The sequence below is a fragment of the Lepidochelys olivacea genome (genome assembly GCF_965140295.1).
Source record: "Lepidochelys olivacea isolate rLepOli2 genome assembly, chromosome: 27".
In the NCBI taxonomy this organism is placed as follows: domain Eukaryota; kingdom Metazoa; phylum Chordata; order Testudines; family Cheloniidae; genus Lepidochelys; species Lepidochelys olivacea.
Window position 1 is genome coordinate 16825563 of NC_140437.1, and position 14297 is coordinate 16839859.

Consider the following 14297-nt stretch of genomic DNA (forward strand, 5'->3'; position numbering starts at 1 on the left):
AGCTTGCTCGTTGCTACAAAGTTTGTGTGCGTAAGAAAGAGCAAAATGCAGTCTTGTTAAATGTGGCATTCAAAGCAAGGTGGTGCTCCAGAGAGCTCAGCTGTAACACAAATAAGAAAAAGTTTTTATATTGGAGCAAGGAGGAATGATGCCCAAATGGATTTGAGGGGAAATAGAACAATTAACACGAGGTCTAATTGCTCCCCAGTTGAGTACTCTGTTGTAGCCTTAGCCGAGTCTCTCCAACATGGAGTACTGTATACCTACCTGGATCTCCTGAAATGTGGGGAAGTTAACAGTTTTTGTTCTGCACGGATACAGCTCTCTGGACAAGGTGAGGTTGGACCTGCTCAAATCAGTAATTCAAGATGGCTGCAAGATGTAGGAATACACCAACCTTGGCCCGGTCAAAGCAGGCACAGAACACACCTCATGGTGAGAAAGTGGTAGTTGTCTCTGTCTCCATAGCAATGGAGAACCGGCTGGTCTCCCTGCAGGACGACAGCTGCCAGAGCCGCTCCTGGCTCAGGCAACCCAGCTCCTTGAGAAGCTTGAAGAGGTCATTGCGGAATTTGACGCCAATGAAGGCATAGAGGAAGGGGTTGAGGCAGCAGCGGAAGCAGGCCAGAGTGTAGGTCACGTCGTCTGCCACATCCAGCTGCTTACTCTTCTCGCACTGGCTGTCAGTATTGTTGAAAGCTGAGATGGTCTTGGCCAACATGACGCCATTGTAAGGCAGCTGGAAGACGATGAAGACTATCACCACAGCGATGATGACCTTGATGGCCTTGTTCTTCTCAAAGTTACGGGCCTGGAGCAAGGTCTTGACGATGACAAAGTAGCAGAAGGACATGACCAACAGGGGTACTAGGAAGCCAAAGACCATCTGGGACACTTTGATGCCGGTGTCGAACTTGTGCAAGTCGGTGGTGGCAATGATGGAGCAGCGGGGGGTCTCGGATGAGTTCACTCCACTGTGGACCAGTTCTGGGATGGAGAGGACAAAGGCCAGGATCCAGATGGAGAAGCACGTGATCTTGCTGATGAAGATCATGCGGGAGCGGAGACGGTGGGCGGAGGCGGCCTGGACGATGGAGAAGTACCTGTCAATGCTGATGGCCAGGAGCAGCAGCATCCCGCTGAAGAAGCTCATCTTACAGATGCAGTAGACGGCTTTGCAGGCAAACTCCCCAAAAAGCCAGTACTTGGCTGCACTCGTGGCCCAGAAGGGGAGTGTCAATAGGAAGAGGATGTCCGCTAAAGCCAGGTTCAGCAGGTATATGTCGGTCATCGTCTTGAGCCTCTTGAAGTAGATGTAGGTCAGCATCACTAGCCCATTACCCAGGAGCCCAACAAAGCAGATGAATGAGTACATAGCTGGGAGGAATGCAGCGCGGAAGCTCCGGACCTCCGCCTTCTCACAGAGACTCTCGAACATGTTGTAATCGACAGTGACGTTGGAGTCATAGTAGTCCGTGACATTGTTGCCTGTGCACAACTAGAAGGGAAAGGAAACAAGTGTGCTCAAGGCCTTGCCCTGCAATGAGGTAGATCCCTGGTAAATAACTCATTGCAGGAGCGAGGCCTGAACTGGGAACGTAAAGTGAGTAAAACCGCCAAGCCTCCAAAGCGGAGAAATCCCAGATCACTTCCAAGCCTTTCCCTGGCAAGCATCATGAGCTTAGCTGGTCAGAGCTTTTCATAATTTTTTTTTTGGGGGGGGGGGATGAAAAATGGAAATTCTATAGGAAATGCTGGAGTTTAACTAAAATTTTTCATGTTTTCGTAGAAAAACCAGAAACCTCGGGAAAAAAAATTCATACTTATTGGCTGAAATTTTTCAGGTTTCAAAAAACTGAAAATTTTTCAATTTTGAATGAAGGCTTTTAAAAAAGAAAAAAAAAACTTGACGAAAATGACTTCCTCTTCATTTAGACTATTTTGTGGGAACAAAAACATTTCCTGACCAACTCTGGTCACAAGGAATTTTCTGCCTTTCCTCCTTGAATATTCACCCTTGGGATAACTCTGCGTATAACAAATGGCATGGAATAGACAGAGCGGTGCCATTTAATAATAGCTGGCTTTTATACATGTGGCCATGATCCAGGATGGGGTCTTCTAGGCACAACCATAAATATATACAATTAAAATTATATAATGGTTTTTGAACTTTTGGGGGATTCTTAGTGATGAAACTGCTAAACGAGAGTGATTGCAGGAGGTAAAGCAAGAAATCACTCTCGTTTAGCAGTTTCATCACTAAGACTCCCCAAAAGGTTCAAAGGCCTCTATGCTTCTGGGGCGAAACAGAGCAGTGGTGTCATGAAACACACAGGAACACGTCAGGGTAGGAAACGTATGCAATAGGCCCTGTAAATGGAATATAACAACCCAAGTAAGCCTAGCCGGGAAACATCAACATCGCTGTTCTCATAGTGTCCTGCAGGTTCTTCAGCGACTCCCCCAAAGGATAGAATTTTGGATAAAATTAGAACGGACCTTGACAGGTCCCTAAAGGCCAAACAGAACTGAACCTTAATTTGAGCAATTCAAACTTTGGTTGGCATAATACTTCATCAACAGGCACCTCTGTAGGGAGAAGCAGCTAATTACTGCAAGAGAGAAAGTGATCCTGTGAGGCTTCCAGCCCCATGGGCCAGAGCTGAGAGGCCTGAATCAGTTGCAGATGCGCATTTTCACCCACATCCTTTGAAGGCAGTCAGTTGCTAATATCAGTGTAGCCTCTGCACCAAGGGGAATGTTGCCCTCGTGAACAGAAGTCCTGCTGGCACTGGGTGAATTTGCTAAAAGACCTGAGGGGTGGCATTAGTCCAGAGAAGCTGGCCAAAGCTTCCCTTGACCAAGAAAGCAGCTGGATGCTGAAGAGGGAGTTGGATTCCTTATAGATATTCAGGATGAGAGGGTCAGGCTGGCACTGCCCAGAGCTCATTCCTTAAAGAGGCTCCTTGTTTCAAGTGTTGCGCTCAGGGGTTTTAAAGCTTCAGCCTATGGTATATTAAAATGTTGGTGTGTGTTTTTTTTTTAAATTTAATCTGTGTGCAGGAGCGCTTTGAACTCCTAGACTCCTTGCTCTGCTGGGACCAAATTTCACTAGCCCCCCAGTCATCCCACTAAAATGGAGTGTATTGTAGAAATGCTGGCATGCACAGCGACTGAATTACAAAACAACATCTGAATGTACCACAGTCACGTCACGGATATGGAATGTGGACATGGTGGTATTGCCAATCACAAGTATTCAAAGATTGAGTCGGGTCCCCCTAAAGTCATGAAATGGGCGTATTTTTTTTTCCCTTCAAATGGAAGGTTCCTATTTGATTTCTGGAGCCTTTAAGGGTCACATTTTCAAGGTTTCCTTGTCAGCCAGGAGGATTACAAACATTGGCTTTTTGAAAACAAAAGCTGAAATGCTCACATAATTCCATGATGCCGGGGCCGGGGCGCTAAGAAAAACCACCACGTGGCATGCGATTCATGATAGAATGGTGAGAGTAGGCAATGCTGGAACAGCTTTGCAAGCCCAGTTCTCCTTAGATGCTTTCTGGCTCTCCTAGACCCCAAGGCTGGATGGGTGCACTGTCATTGTGTAACACGAGCCAGAGAACTTGCATAAAACAACTGCTACCCTTGCTCTCCCTGTTTCGAGTAAGCCTGTGAAGTAGCAGAAACGAAGGACTTTGGTGTGGTTGTGGACAGGGCTCCTGGGGGATAGGCTATGACTGGGCCCCCCCACCTCAGTGACTTTCTGTAATAAAACAATAAGAGGGTCACTACAGCCCAGACAAAATCCAGTGAGTGAAGCTGCCAGGAAACGAGTGTCACTTTATCAGAGTCTCCTGCTGCTTGACTCAAGTTTCGTTGCTACTGCTTCTCTCTCAATTTGCCAGACTAGAGCGGCCTAAAGAGCAGCATGAGCTTGTGATGTCTGCACCCTGCTGTTCTCTGTCCCACTACCCTCCCTTCCTCTCTGCTCTGTGCAAAGATGAAAGGCTTCCCCTCTGGGTGGCGTCTACCTGTCTTATCTCTGCGAATCTTTGCATGCTCTTCGTGGCAGCCAGGCTTGGCTTTTACCACATCCTGCATGTATCTGAACCCCTGCCACCTGAAGTGAAAGGGGAAAGAAACCCACCGCAAAACCTTCCTTGCAGAGTCTGAGCCTGTGGGGGGTGGGGGGGGTGAGGAACACTCCCAAAGATGTAGCAGTCCTAGAGTACAGCTGGTCCTAGAGTAAGTAAGGTGCTTCTGGCCCAGAGTTCACTAGCAGGTCAGAACGGACAGTTCAGTAAAGCTAGATTCTTTGACGTGTTTCCTTTTTCCAGCTCTAGTTTTACTCTGAATTGGAGGAAGAGAATGAAGGAGGAGTTCATGGCAGATGAGAAACTTATATAAAGTCTGCTGCAGTTTCCACGGCATGCATCTGATGAAGTGAGCTGTAGCTCACGAAAGCTCATGCTCAAATAAATTGGTTAGTCTCTAAGGTGCCACAAGTACTCCTTTCCTCCTGCAGTATGAACCGATCAGGTCCCAATCCTGACGGCCTTTCTCACATGATCAAAGGCTGCAGTATCAGGTCACTATGACCAGATTTTTCCAAAGAGGTCAGCACCCAACAGGTGGGAAACCTGGCCATTTGTTTAGGTGCTGAAATGGGAGCAAGGCTGTCGGTATGGAAGCCCTTCTGGAAATCCCAGCCTTAATGCTCAGTTTGTATTACATTCATTATCTTTAGTTCTTTTTCTTTCTTTCCTCAGATCTCACTGGCTCTGGACGGGTAATAATTCAGATAGTTGTTCTCTGAATTCTCCCCACTTTGGTCTAGGTGGCCACCTGAAAACCCTTTAGGATTCGAATATGAAAAGTAGTTTCTATCAGAATCACTTTTGCTGCTGCTTTGTCTATCAAAGTTATCCATACCTTCAGCTCTCCATTCAGTACAGGAACGCAGCTAGATTTCAACCAAGTCCCTTTTTTGTTTTTAATCTCTTACCTGAAAAATGAAGGGAAGACTCAAAACAACTGTCACCTTCACCTGTTTACCTAGAGAAGGAGGAAGCACAATATTAGTGATTACGATTCATAGATATTAAGGTCAGAAGAGACCATTATGATCATCTAGTCTGACCTCCTGCACAATGCGGGCCACAGAATCTCACCCACCCACTCCTGCGATAAACCTCTCACCTATGTCTGAGCTATTGAAGTCCTCAAATCATGGTTTAAAGACTTCAAGGAGCAGAGAATCCTCCAGCAAGTGACCCGTGCCTCGTGCTACAGAGGAAGGCGAAAAACCTCCAGGGCTTCTGCCAATCTGCCCTGGAGAAAAATTCCTTCCCGACCCCAAATATGGTGATCAGCTGAACCCTGAGCATATGGGCAAGATTCAGCAGCCAGATACTACAGAGAATTCTTTCCTGGGTAACTCAGATCCCACCCCATCTATCCCATCACAGGCGATTGGGCCTATTTACCATGAATATTTAAAGATCAATTAATTGCCAAAATCATGTTATCCCATCATACCATCTTCTCCATAAACTTATCGAGTTTAATCTTAAAGCCAGATAGGTCTTTTGCCCCCACTGCTTCCCTTGGAAGGCTGTTCTAAAACTTCACTCCTCTGATGGTTAGAAAATTAAGAGGGGTACCCAGGTAATGTACATTTGTCCTAGAAATAAAGTTTGAAAATGGTTTCCAAGTTTTAACATGATACATTGCACAGCTGTAGCGTCTCTCATCCATGAATCCCAAAGCATTTGACAAACCTTATTAAGCCTTGTACAGATGGATAAACTGGGGCATAAAAGAGAAGTTAAGGTCCAGATCCTAAAAGGTCTTTATGTCTCTAATTCCCACTGAAATCAGTGAGAGGCGCCTAAGGACCTTTGAGTTTCTTGCCTTAGTCAGAGGTGGGCAAACTATGCCCTGCAGGCCACATCCAGCCCACGGGACTGTCCTGCCCAACCCCTGAGCTCCTGGCCAGGGAGGCTACCAACCCCTCCCCTGCTGTCCCCCCCCCCCCCAGGCTCAGCTTGTCATGCTGCCAGTGCTCTGGCCTGCTGCTCCTGCCAGGCAGCGTGGCAACATGACTGGCTCCGTCCGGGTGGTGGGGCTGCAAGCTCCTGCTGCTCGGTAGGGGGGCAGGGAGAGGGGGAATTTGATAAGGGGCAGGGAGTCCCCGGGGGGGGGCAGTTAGGGGACAGGGGGCGGTTGGATGGGGCGGAGGTTCGGGGGGTGGTGGTCAGGGGATGGGAACAGGGGGGCTCGGATAGGCATGGAAGTCTCAGGGGGCAGAGGTGTGGATAGGGGTCAGGGCAGTCAGGGAGTGGGGAGGGGCTGGGGGGAGTGGAAAGGGAGGATAGGGGGCAGGGGCCAGGCTGTTTGGGGAGACACAGCCTTCCCTACCTGGCCCTCCGTACAGTTGTGCAACCCCAGTGTGGCCTTGGGGCCAAATAGTTTGCCCACCCCTGGCTTAGGTGACAAACCCCAAGTCACACAGCAAGTTAGGATAAAAGCAAGAAATAGAAATCAGGTGTCCTGCATCCTAGGCGTAAAGAATGAAGTTAAAAGACTTGTAGTTAACTTGTGCTTGGTTTATCACATTGTCTGGTTTATTTTTAGTTATTTCTTTACAAAAAGGCTATCCCTCTTGCAGGGGGCGAGGACAATCAGCAACCAGCCACACGTAGCTCATACACGCCTCTTAATTGTTGGGCTAAAGCTTACTTAATGTGAATAAAAAAAAGTATGGCTGTGTCTGTGATAAATTTGGCCCAGCTGTGCCCTGACAGAAGACTACAGAGCAAGGAACTGAGATCACCTACAGGATACATTTGATTTAAGTGGGCTGAAATTTATTATACTTTTCTAAGTGTCAGAGCCAACTTCTGCTTTGAACCCAGAGGTGCTGCCTGCTGAAGATGGGGAAGGAAAAAAAGTAAATTCAGAGCCAGGAGTGACGTGCTGGAGCAATCGCAGACAAGCAGCTCTTCCTCTGTGGTTAATGAAGGCGCAGAGGCCAGTGAAAGCATTTTGCTTTCCGCTGTTTAAAACGGACTCCGGTTTCTTACCTCAGCCTCCAGTCATCAGCTACCTAGGTTAGACGTCGATCCTGCAAGGCATGAAAGCCCTCAGTTCCCTCTGGCTCTGAGGGGAGCTGTGGAAGCATCTCACCTTGGAAGATACGTGGTCTCTTGGGGTATATTTACACAGCCCGCGGCAGCGAGCCTCCCAGCCTATGTTGACAGAGCCCCTGCCCAGGGTCTCCTGCTAGTGCTCTACTGTGTAGACAGTGCTGTGGAGTTGCGGCTTTGGCTCTGAAGCCCAACTCCCTACCTAGGCTTCAGAGTAGGCTGTGTAGACATATCTTGGTATGACTGGGCCCTTCCCGCATCTCTCTTAGGAGCAAGTGGGTTTGTTTGCTAGGATGTCTGCAACCCCCTAGTAATATTTAGCACTTGCTTCACACTGCTTTTTGCAGGGATCATCCAAGTAATGAGAAACAGACCCCATCTTACCAATACGGAAATTGAGACATGCTAAAGTCAAGTGATTTGCCCAAGGTCACTTAGCAAGTCGCTGGCAGAGCCAGTGATGAACCGTTGGTTCACAGCCCTTTGTTTCTTCCCATAGGCCATGCTGCCTTTGTATCTTTAAACCCATTCATTACTGAGTTTGAATCATTCATTCACTCCCACTGTTGTTACCATCCTGTTCTGTGTTCAGCTCTATTCTTTGTGGGATTGCTGGCTGTTGTTTCTCAAGTGCCTTTGCAATGCCAGTTTGTGCCTGCCCGGGGCTCAGCTCTAGGAAGCTCTTGTGCAGTTACTCCTATGCACTGGGAGGATTGATATCCATTAGTTCACGAGTCTGTTGCCACACTGCCATCTGTAGGTCCTAGGCCGGAGTGGCATTATTCAGATAAACGGTTAACTCAGTATTGGGTGATGATCAGCAAAGGTGTTGTAGAGAGAACAAAAGAGGCCTAATCTTCCCATAGAGCGATGAGAAAGTCATGCTTCTCTTTCTCCCAGAGCCTTCTGTGAGCTTACCACAAAGTTTCTCAGAAGTCTGGGCCTTGGCTGGAGATGGGACATTGGCAGGGAGGGCGAGGGCTCCGAGGTGGCACTGAGCTTTCTCTCTCTTGGGGTTGGCTGGCTGGTTGGTGCTCCCATGCTCAGGAGGTAGCGGATCACCATATGTGGGGTTGGGAAGGAATTTCCCCCCCCCCAGGTCAGATGGGCAGTGACCTTAGAGGAGTTCTTCACCTTCCTCTGCAGCATCTAGCTGTGGGTCACCTGCCAGCTTCTGTAATCAACCATCTGATATAATTATATCCTGTACACGCACCCACCCTCCCTCTATTGGTTTATACAGGATCCAGGACAATCCCCATCTGGAGGGTCCTAGATGCTACAGCATTAGACATAACACAGAAGCAGAGACACTTTGGTCTCCATCTGTTTCTTTGACCAAACTACATGGGGTATCAGGGAAAGCTGCACATGACCAGTGAAGACAAGTAGAACCAGAAGAGCGACCAGGATGGATCAGACTAGTAGTTCATTCAGTCCAGTATCCGATCCCTGACAGTGGCCAGGACCAGATGCATCCAAGGGTGGAGTATAACACCCCCTCCCACCTCAAAACTGGCAGCAAGAACGGCTTTGCTCACCCTTGAGAGCTGCTACCCCACACTTGGAGCTACAGCACAGCGTATGGGGCAGGAAACATGGAGGGTGCCCACAATCAGTTGAAACAGCTGGTGGAATTTAGTGAGGCAGAAGCCAGTTACCTGGCTTTGGAGGGGACACGGAGGCTAACACCCCAACTCTTCCCAGAAGCCCCGTGGGATCTTTAGTGATAAGTGAGGCCTTTGTCTTTTCTTAATCTCCTCCAAGACCACAGCTCCAGCAGCATGGAGCCTCCTAGCACCAGGCTGTGGCGGGAATTCAGTAATTGAGAGGGCACTGCATCTTTCATCCAACCGCTGACCAGATCTGCCCACACTTTAACCTCTGAGGAGTGACATCAGAACCCCACAGTGGTCTGGTTTTTTGCTTTGGAGAGTGATAATGAACTGAAAACAAAAGTGACTCAACTAACCATTTTCGGATAGCTCATCTGCATAACTTTCCTTTAAAGAACCCCTGTTTTGCTTTCTTTAGGAGTTTTCAGTGTCACTTGACTTCCAATACCAAGAAAAACTGCTTAAACAATCCCCCTGGGGCAGTTGACAAACCAGAAAGGACCAAGGAGACAACGTCTTCCTACCTGGCTTTCCCTCACCAGCTTGTTGAGTGAGTCCCACTCTAAGTGTAGTGGGCATGGAAGCCCACTGCCCTCTCTTGCGAACACCACTGCTGGGAACCAAGCTTTCCAAAGCACTGGGGAGAGATGAAGTGGCTGGCAGGAGAGGAGTGGAAATGAGCCAAACGGCCCTTTGAACTCTGGAGTTTCATGGGCATGTTTAGAACATTTTTTTTTTTTTACCTGTGGCTGTTCTTGGTTCTGGGTATTTTCCTAAAGTTTCATCTCTCAAAATACTAATAGAAACTCCCTCCCTGAAAGTCCCTGTAACAGCAGAACTCGCAACCATGCTAAATAAAACAAAATAAAATATCCAGGGGAGGGAACTAGTTCAGACAGGAGGTCCAGTGCCCCCCACCAGCTCCTTTGGCTGTTCTCTGTACGTGCTTTTCAACCACTCTGTCCTTCAAATGCACCACATCATTCCAGAAGCCCTGCACGGAGAGACTTCCGGCTCAGCCTGGTTCCTCCTGGATCAATAAGGGAAGAGCGATTCCCTGTTGAGGTTCCTACCAGCCTATCTGTGAGGAGGTGGGTCCCAGCTGGGAGCTCCTCACTCCTTCTGGAGACAGGGTAGGGTTTTTTTGAAAATGCTCAGCATTGGCCCATCTCTGCTCCCATGAAGTCACCAGCAAGATGCCCATTAATTTCAAGGGGCAGGGAGATAGGCCTGCGCTGAGTGCTTTTGGCTCTTTCCCCCCAGCGTATGCATTGTGCTCGGGATCGTCCCATTGCACAAGGGAACAGATCTCAAACTAGATCAGGGAAGATACTGCAGCAAGAGGTTAAAAAAGAGGCATTTGTGTTCAGCTGCACAGCCTACGCAGGAGTAAAGAGATGGAACTAGGAACAGGAAACTTTAGGGTGAGCATCAAAGAAAATGCTTCCAGACCATGGGATGTATCTGGCTGTGGAACAGCCTCCCAAGCGAAGTAGCAGAAACCCCATCAACTGGGGTATTTAAAACTAGACCAGACCCAGCCCTGCGGAATGGACCAGAGAACCATCCTACCCAGACTCTTGTGCAATGAACCACAATTGAGCTAACAGGTCTGCTCCATCCTCACCTTCTAAGAATCTATGACTCAGATTGGGGTGGGCTAAACTCTCATCCAGAGATGGTCGTTTTACACCCATTTTGCACTGTAAATGGCTGCACCAGGTGCAGGGCAACAGGGAGCTGGCCACACCACTGGATTTTCAGACGATGGCTGGAGAAGACTTTGAACAGTAGCAACAACAGATCCAATAAACTCAGCAGAAAACCTGCCTGGCTCTTACAGAGGAGAGTCTGCTCTGGGGCTATGGCCACAGGTGAATGATCCTTTCGCACTAGCCAGACATACAAAACCTGAGTTTCCAAGTCAGGGACCTAAACCCACATTTAGACTAAGGGCACATTTACACAGCAAGTTAGCACACTGAGACTGGGCATAACCGTTGTAGATTTAATCTAGCTAGTGCAGGTAACAAGACCAGTGAAAATGTCCCAGCACAGGATTCAGTGTGGGTTAACCATCCCAATTCAAACCCATTGGGGACTCGGGGTACATACCCAGGAACGGTCACATGCTGAAGTCCATGCCACCACATCTACACTACTGTTGTCCTCACTAGCGAAATTAAAACTGGCATGGGAAGGCATAACTGTGTGCGACCAATCGTATGTTCATGTGGGGTGTAGACATACCTCTGGGCTAATGCAGTGTGTGTGTTCTTGTCTTCATGTGCAGTGCTGCTGAGGTGCTTTAGTAAAGACACGACTACACCAACGGGAGAGCTTCTGTCGACACAATGCTGTCTACACCAGGGGCCAGGTTAGGGTTGCCAACCCTCCAGGGTTGTCCTGGAGTCTCCAGGAATTAAAGATAATCTTTAATGAAAGATTATGTCATGTGACGAAACCTCCAGGAATACGTCCAACCAAAATTGGTAACCCTAGGCTGCCAGGTTGGTATAACCCCGTCGTTCAGGGGTGTGGATTTTTCACACTCTTGAGCCATGCAGTTATACCAATATAAGTCTGTAGTGTAGACCTGGCCTGTGTGTCTGCTACGGCAGAAGCTGCTTCTGACGCCCCCCTCACACTCTTCAAACTCTGTGACCTTCAGGAAAACAACCAGTTGTTTCTGAGAAAGAATGGTTCATCAGCATTCATTAGCATATTTAGTCTCTCTCTCTTTCTGTCACTCAGCTCTTGCTATCAGGGCCTACTTCCCTCATTTCAGTAGCGAAACAGACCAATGGGGCAAAACCGGGTCTTTCATCTCAGGCACTCGCAACACATTGTGACAGAAGGGAGAAATTTCTTTCCCCACCCCCTCACGGAAATTGTGAACCGAACGAGCGGGCTGCAGAGATAAACAGATTAGCAGAAAATTCATTCTAAAAAAGAAGAGCTCGTGTTTTCTGCCATAAGTGCTGTATCAGTAATAATCCCTAAGCCCCAGTCTGAAAAAGCACTTTAGCATAGGCATAGTCCCACTGGCTCCTGTTGTGCTGGTAGTGAGGTTAACAATGTGTTGAAGTGTCTTGCTAGATTAGGTCCTAAGTCCCTTGAGCTGGACCTTGCTGTCTTTACACAGCTGAGCAGGGATTTTTAATGTGAGTACATGTTGCAGGTTAGGGTTTCTTCTGCATCATCTAATGTCTTGTAGGCTTCCACAGGGCATGGACAATAAGGTGACCTCCCTGTTGTCTCCCCATATTTATTTCAGTGGAATGGCATTCTGCACCTCCCTCCTTTCCCCGCCATGCCAAGGCTCAGGAGTCTCTATCCCTGAACGGCACTGGCCCTACTCGAGCCACACGTGTTCTGTGACAGTTGCCCTATACCTTGCCCTATGTTTGCCCGTTTATTATTCTCAATCCATGTTCACTGTGGGCACTTGCTGCTGGAGTTTCAAAAACTCCTTAGAGAGGAAGCATGGTCTTGTGGTTAAGACTGGAGTGAGATATAGGAAACCTGCGTTCGTTTCCCAGCTCCACCACCATTTCCCTGTGTGATCTTGGGAAAGTCACTTAATTTTTCTGCACCTCAGTTTCACCATCTCTAAAAAGGGGAAAATACTTCCTTGCACCCACCTTTTCTCTGTCTTGCCTATTATGGGTGGGATTTTCAAAGAGCATAAGGGAACTCAAAGATCCCACTGAAATAGTTAAGGGGCAGGGACTATCTTTATATGCATGTACAGCACCCACACAATGGGACTCATCTCAGCTGGAGCATTTAGATGCTACCATGAGGAATGCCCTAATAACGTCCCCCAGGCTGCTGTGCTGGCAGAGGCCTAAATGCACAGGGAAGCCTTTTAACTCCCTACTCATTCCAGACTTTGACTTGAAAATATGGCACGAAGATAGGGCAGCAGGACCCACCTCCTCGCTCAAAGCAAAGCCCAACCATCTACAGATGCTGTTATGCTTCTGTGCTCTTTGGTTTCTGTGGGCAGTATCTCAGAGCAGAGCTTGCCCAGAATCTGTACCACTCTCCTAATTATAGCATTGACCATCCATTCATTCCCAGAAAATCATCAGGTGTCTTTCAATCCCACTTTGCTTAATTCATTTGCAAAGTGGTTCGACCTTCTGCTTTCTTCTGATGGCAAAGCTGTTACCATTCTGCGTTCTCTGTTGTGTTCTCTCCCCCACCCCTCCACCTTTCTTTGCCCCTTTCATTCATTCCGGAATGATTTTTTGCAAGTATTTTGAGCACTAAAGAAAGTGAAAAGAAGTATGTTTAAAAGCAAGCACTAGGAGGAAGGAAATTACTTGAGTAAAGCCTGGAGTCGAAAGGATAAAAATATTTGCACTCCAGTTGTTCAGCCACATCTCTGACCCACTACTCTCTAGTTTCCTATGATTAACCCTGTGGATGCAACAAAACCACTGAAGGGAAATCTGAAACACGTTCTTGCAAAGCAGACCTGAGCTATAATCAAACACTCAAGGAGAGTCTTAAATGCTGACAGTAACAAGCTGCAAGTTCTCCAGGAACAACACTGGTGCTGTATTTCCAACAGCAGACAGAGCCAGTGCCTGCTGCTGCTCATTTTGATGCTTAACGATGAAATAATCCATGGAAATACAGCTCCAACTAGATTCAGTCCCACACTGAGTGAATCCAAAGCAACAACTCTGCATGGATCCAAGGACCTAAAAATGCTTTCCCTTTGAGAGAGGGAAGCATTATAAAATTATCCCCACCTCACACCTAGGGAAATTAAGGCAGAGAGAAAGGAAGTGACTTGCTCAAGACTGCACAGGGAGTCTGTAGCAGAGCCAGGAACAGAATCCAAACATCCTTGCTCCTACTCAAATCGCTAGACTATGGTCAACGATACTCAGGAGAAAGGGTCCCCTTTGTCATTTAAAAATAGGAAAATTAAGTAGTTTTAAAAATTTGGTTAGAGAGATGGTTTCCCCTGTTTGTTTTCAGATGTGAAAATTGAGGAAAATTAAAACAATTTAAAAACAATATTTTAAATAGAAATTTAAAAAAAAAGTATTTCAGTGTAATGCATAGTGGGTCCTTTCCTCTCAGCGTCGTTTGGAATGACGTGGGGAGCATCCCTAATAGCGCAGATGAGAACAAGACTATATGGGGATACCCAAAGGATGGGGAAGATGCACTCACCACTGTCCATGGTCTGCCTTCTGCTGGCGTTACAATCGCAGGGTGGGTGAAGGCACCACATACGACAGTGTGGTGTCAGAGAGCAGCATTTGTCAAGGGCCCCGTTCGGGGGACTCTGGCTTTTATACCCTTATCACTAAGAAGCACATGACATGCTTGGAGGCTGCTGAGATTTTGATTATGCTCCTCCTCCCCACCCCACTGAGCCAGCCACACTATACCAGCCTGGGGACCACAGAGTGCTTCCTGGTGCACTGCAGTATTGCTGAGTGGCACTTTCCCAAAACAGAGACCTGTAAATAACAGCAGAGTCTGGTGCATGAGGCGAGTG

At 47.7% G+C, this 14297-nt stretch overlaps 1 protein-coding gene across 1 annotated transcript; it reads right to left on the reverse strand.

Moving 5' to 3' along the window:
* Positions 1 to 430: 430 nt before the first annotated feature.
* Positions 431 to 14039, reverse strand: CCR7 (C-C motif chemokine receptor 7; the record flags this gene model as incomplete). The annotated part of the gene is made up of 3 exons (XM_084615906.1): positions 13967 to 14039; positions 5012 to 5061; positions 431 to 1498 (listed from the first exon to the last, which is right to left on the reverse strand). The coding sequence occupies exons 1-3, from the start codon at positions 14025 to 14027 to the stop codon at positions 431 to 433; spliced, it is 1179 nt and encodes a 392-aa protein (XP_084472032.1). The 5' UTR covers positions 14028 to 14039.
* Between the last annotated feature and the right edge of the window lie 258 nt (positions 14040 to 14297).